At 37.0% G+C, this 6,000-nt stretch overlaps 1 protein-coding gene across 1 annotated transcript in view; it reads right to left on the reverse strand.

Moving 5' to 3' along the window:
* Positions 1 to 5,606, reverse strand: part of PHF14 (PHD finger protein 14) — a gene marked incomplete at both ends in the record, with an annotated part of 70,585 nt that extends 64,979 nt beyond the window's left edge. The window contains one exon of the mRNA XM_009579332.1: positions 5,496 to 5,606. Within this exon, the coding sequence (XP_009577627.1) occupies positions 5,496 to 5,606 (111 nt within the window). The remainder of the gene's footprint in view (positions 1 to 5,495) is intronic.
* Positions 5,607 to 6,000: the final 394 nt, after the last annotated feature.

The following is a 6,000-nucleotide window of genomic DNA, read 5'->3' on the forward strand; positions in this document are numbered from 1 at the left end:
TTACACTTGTTTCAGAAGACAAGTATTTAGTTTAATAGAAAAAAGGACAGAAGAGGAATATAAATGAAAGTTGTTTAGTAAGCAGTTTCCTCACTTCTACGCTAGCAGTAATTATATCACACAGCATTTCAGTAGATGTCTATTCAAGTCATAAAAGCACTCAAAACTAAAAGTTGCTTTGACTTGAGTTATTGGGAACTGACTTATTTACAATGTCGTAACACAGATGGAATTGGTTACCCTACCTCCTGAATTTGCTTGACATTTCCCAGTTTCCCTGTTTCTAGCGTTATCAAACTCTACTTGTTTGGGATGAAGTATTGCATATCCCATGATTTCCCTCAGCAAAGTTGCAGTCCTAAATAATCCCTAAAATTGGATTCCAATACAAATTATATAGCTAGAATGTGTATTTTTCCCAGAAACACCTAAGAGTTTCACAACGAGGGTAGTTACATCTGGGAGACAGTTGAACATATGTCTGGGACATGCTAAGTCTAAGTCTCTGAGGCACTGTAACAAGTATATGCTCAAGAAACACCTGAAACATCCCATACTCACTGAGCACATCTAGACTCTCAGAGGTGGCCAGGCTGCAAACAGACCATCCCACTAAGCTGGAATTAATAAAGCGCAGAAGAACTTTCTCCATGTGGCAGGAAATACACAAGAGATGGACATACACACAAAAAAGAGGAGACGCAAGATAAAGTAAAGTAGGAGTAGTAAAGTAGGAGACCATGAAAATCCTGTTCAAGACTGACTGAACAAGCAGAACAACACTGAACCAATGAGCAAGGGTTCCATAAGGGACAGACAGACTGGAAAGACGAGACACAAAGAGTCACAGTAGGGGAAAAACAGAGAAAAGTAATGTCACCCCATCACTAAATCCACCCTGGCCAGACACTGCAATGAAAGCCCAGATTTCTGTTAATTACTCCTCTGCAATCAGTAAACACACAGAACAGAAATCTCAGTGTTTCCGAAGAGAATGCAAGTTCAAAATGCTCGTCAGTCACTCCAAAGCATTACTTCAAGTGGCAGACATCTGTATGGTTAAAAGATCTCACTTGGGATGAAGAGAACATAATGCCCATATTTTCCATCTTCTCAACGGGAAAAAGCCCTTGGGAATTCCATTCTGAGGGACTACACATTGCAGTTGCAAAGTCAAGCCTTGAAATGACTGTAACAATTAAGATTGTGCAATTACATGGTAATTTACTAATGATTAGCTATTCAGTATTTTCTCTTACCTTCATTGTCTACTGAAACACCCTACAACTTTTCTGTTGCATATCATTTAAGTTTATTCTCAAAACCAAACATATTAGTTTCTTCATTGATATTTCAGTAGTGTTTATTACTATAGTATTTTGGTGCTTTGCAAATTACAATATCCTGTACAGGAAAGCAAAAGTGGAATCTCCATTGTGCTAAGAGGAAATGAATTACAGAAAGATAAAGATATTTGCAACTTTTTATTTCTAGATCAAGTCACAGTTTTTTCAGAATACCTAATATATGCATTTATATAGATCATTACACATTTTAAACAGAATTCCTACTGACCTCAACTGCAATAATAGTACATAATATTTCTGCAAGTCAGGCTCCACGCTCAACACCAAAAAACCAAACATTTACAAATGTCTCTAAAAATTTGAGTCTAGGAGTCTTGTAGCAGAAGCAGTGACAGAATCCAGTTCTTCAAGGCAGCATTCAGCTACACTCTTAGCTACACTGAGCTAGAGAGCCAGTCCTTAAATTCACACATCATTCTTGTTCAGGGACCACACTACATTTCTCTGCATCATTTCAATTTCAGTGTATGAGCTGCCAAAACTGACTGACTTCACCAATGAGTGAGAAAAAAAGTGATAAATCCTTGCTTTGGAATCCTGCTGGGAATTACTTTACAACTATACACTGATTTCTGATACCAGTATATCTCCAGCTGCTCTCATTAAATAAATAAAAAAAAAAATTAAGAAAAAAAAAAACACCAACAAAAAAAACAAAGTATGCTCTAGTTAACTTAAAAGCAAAACTTCAAGTAACTGATCTGTATGGTGAAACACATTATTAAAAAACTTCAGCTGCATATATTACAGTACCATCACTTCAAGTCACATATTTGTACACTCTGACTCAAAAGGGACAGTTTTTTTGATTGTTCCCACATTAAGATTATGTATGACATTCTTATTTAAGGAACAAATTTTTCAAGATATTTCTAAAAAACAGAAAAATACAGTACTTTGAAATATGGCATTACTACTTTCTACTATGTAAAAACAGAGAAGCCATTAAAAAATTACTTCATTCAATACTAACATAATGAAAAGCCCACAGGCCTGAAAACTATTTACATTAAGGAAATTTACAAGAATGTAACAGTTCTAAAATCAGTTGCCTTAAAGAGATGTCAGAATGATGAGCTCTTTAAAGTGGAAAAGGCCTGTTGGTGTGACCTAAATCCAAAAGAAAAGAAATTAACTACACTGGAAGTAAAGGCAGTATCTTCTATGGAATTTTTTTGGTGGAAATGGAGGTTAGGTGATTAGAAATATTTTCTGCAATGAAAAAAATTTACCAAGGCATCAGGATTCTGAATACAAAAATTCAGAAATGCCGATTCGTTCCTAAAAGTACTTAATACCAACTTCTCAAATCCTTACTGCATCTCATATTCCCAGAAATCTGATAGAACAATGAACATGTGTAAAAGCTTAAACATCCAGGGCTCAGTCCTCCTAGACTTGCACAATATCGTCTACTAGCACATATCACTTAACAACCTAAAGCTCATACATATGGATGCAACATAATCAACAGCGGGTAAACAACTTCAGAATTCCTTTAGTTCAGTATTTAAATAGTCCTTTAACTTTTAACTTCCAAATTTATTTCGTTTTTTTAAACACCTATATGTGCATTTGTGAATCAAATAAACATACATTGCAGAGCTGTGGAATCACCATACTTACAGGATTTTTCTGAGTGCAGAAGTAGAATTTATGGTCATTTTCAATGTAGAAAGGGAGTTTCTTCCTTCTGTCACGGTTATTTCCCTTTGTAAGCAAACTACACAATGAAATTCTGAATTCAAACAAATACTAAATAGTGATTTGCAACACGCTGCACATAGAAAGACCGCTATGGTCACTGAAGGAAGGAAAAGAGCAATAGCCCTGACTGTAATGGAGAAATACACACTATGCTTTGAAGGCTGAATCCACAGTGAAAAAAAGGAAAATCTGTTTTCTATTAGCAACAATCCAGAATTTGTATAGTAGGGCTGATTGTGTATGTACACACATGTTCTTTATATATATACAAAACTTTGAAATTATCAATTTTATTTATATATGTGTGTGTGTGTAAAATAAGTCTCTTTATTTCAGCACTTCTTCCACTCAAATCTAAATGGACTAGGTACAACCAAATTTAAGGCTAACGTTATACCAGCTTCATTTTAAATCAGCACTGATGTTCTGTTTCAAATATCCTGCAACTATCCATTTAACTTTTATTACATGTAAGAAATGTTTCTTTTTTCTTTCAACTTAAGAGGTTACATGTTTAATAACTTTCTATTCCCCAACTTCTCCAAACCCTCACAACTTTCTCTTTTCACATTGAAAATCTTTGAATAAAGTGTAAAATGCCAAACTCTGCTGCTGTTTCAAAGTGTTTTCACTAAATTTTAAATTTTATTAAACAGAACATGAATTTCTAGAAGTGATAGATACAGGTTCTGAAATGTTAAAACAAAGCTATATGAGATACATGAACACAAAACAGTAAATAGAAAAACATTTTGTAAGTAGAACTTGGGTTTTTCTCATATGCTTGTTTCAATTCAGTGTCGCTTTTTTAAGGGAGAACCCATCCAACTTCCTCAAAATGAAGTTGAGATTGAAATACTCTCAAAGCTAGACACTTTGCCATGTGCACGTATGATATCCTAAAAGTCAAAGAGGATTATCGATTACAAAGGAATCCTCTGCATTTAGACATAGTTGAGTCAGGGAGCTTTATTCATTATTTTTAATTAATTAATGATTGTCTTTTAATCAAATAATATATTGCCTGGATTATGTGTCCACCTCTGTTACTCCCTTTCCAATTCCCCTTTTCCCTTAAATCCTGCCTACACTACTGTTCCAGAATAGGGAGATTTTCTTTGGGAACTAAAAATCATTTTCTTTTATGGCAAATTGTCTTTACAAAAGGCAGTGCCCTTACTCAAAAGAAAGGATCAAAAATCCCCAAAACAAGATTAAAAAAGTAGATGAAACAAGCCCCCAAAAATCTTAACACGAAATTGATAAGACATCATCAGTTTTACTCTCTTAAGTCATTGCAGCCTGCTTCTACCAGATCAACCAAGGGAAATACGTCTAAGCTTGGGAAAAAAAACCAAGGAGCATTAGGGCATATCTTAAAACTGGCACTGGCGAAATGATCATTAAGTGTTTTTAAGTTCATTAATATGAAGGACCTTGCCAGATGTTAAAGAATAAGCCTTTAAATGGAGATGGGGAATAGTTTTGCAAGATACATTCACATGACAACATAGATCAGCATCCCCAGTGCAGAAATAACAAAGTGAAGTTATTTGACAAGCTGTCATAATGCTTCCCATACATCTTACACATCCTGCATCTCTTTGCTTATTTCCCTGAGCATATGCCACATAACATCCAACATGCAGTTTATTCACAAACACGGTCATGACCCTTCTTTCCCTTCCCTCCAATATACTTGAATTTATTCATTTTATTTTGCCATCTTGTTTACTTTCAGTTTCTGTGGATGTTCACTGCAGATACAGGAATCTGCATACAGAGAAAAGACTGCAGAACAAAAACACTCTGAGGCAAGGGCTGCCTTCTAGTATAAAATGCATACACCCTTCTGCATAGCTATCTGAATGGACACCTTAAGTTTGTCTATTGTAAAAAAACAATAAAAACCTGAACAGATTATCTTCCTGCTTAAGGTTTTCACTCACCGAGTGGAATTAACCGTGAGAAACAGGCAAAGTTCTTAAGTCCACAACAAACTATTATCCAGACTGATTCAGAACAAAATGGCTTTAGAACATTCTTATTTCAATACTAAATCCAGTGAATATTTCAATAATTATCTCTACACTGAAGAAATAAAAAGCAATAGATATAGCTAAGGTAGTCAGCACAGAAGCTACTTGTATGCTTCTGCCAAAACTTGTTTGATAATCATGAGTTTTCTGTTGAGAAAAAATTAATTGCAATTGAAGTATTGTATCGATGTTTTGTTTAATCAGTCGTTTCTTATCCACAGCATAAGAATTTCCAGTTATCCAATCAAGTCACCGGACTGCAAGTGACTCCAAGTCCCAACAGTTCATTAATACCATTCTGTCTCCCATATGATATTAAATGAGCAACCATAAAACAAAAATGAGATAACTCTGAACCGAGGAGATGAGGAAGTATATTTACCTGAAGCATCTCCAACTTTAAAATCACTGTCATCAGAGCTATCATAATCTAAAGCTTCCAGCAGCGAAGCTGCCAAAGGCTTCACTTGTCTCCTCTTCGAACTGCGGTCCACTGCAGGAAAAAAAAAATAGCATTGTTACTAGGTGGCATAATGAGAATTCAGCATCGTTGAAAATATTTAAATTAGAAGGAAAGGCAGAATGGCCGTGACAGGCAGGGGCAGGCTCCGCCACACTGCCCGCAGAACAGCCGGCAGATGCAGACGGCACCGGGGTCCCGCGGACGTTCGCTCCCACAGGTGAGGGCGGGGAGCGGCGGCACGCACAGCGGGAAGGGTTTACCCACAGCTAACAGGAGCTGCCCGGCGGAGCCGTGGTGCTCCCTTCAGGCGCCGGGAAACAAGACGGCACCGTACCGGCAGCGGCTCGCGGGCTGCCCGCAGCCCCGGGCACCGGCAGGAACCCCGGGGGGAGGGGGCTGGGCGGATACTGGGGTCGCCTGAGGC

This window comes from Fulmarus glacialis, unplaced genomic scaffold (assembly GCF_000690835.1).
Source record: "Fulmarus glacialis isolate BGI_N327 unplaced genomic scaffold, ASM69083v1 scaffold19106, whole genome shotgun sequence".
In the NCBI taxonomy this organism is placed as follows: domain Eukaryota; kingdom Metazoa; phylum Chordata; class Aves; order Procellariiformes; family Procellariidae; genus Fulmarus; species Fulmarus glacialis.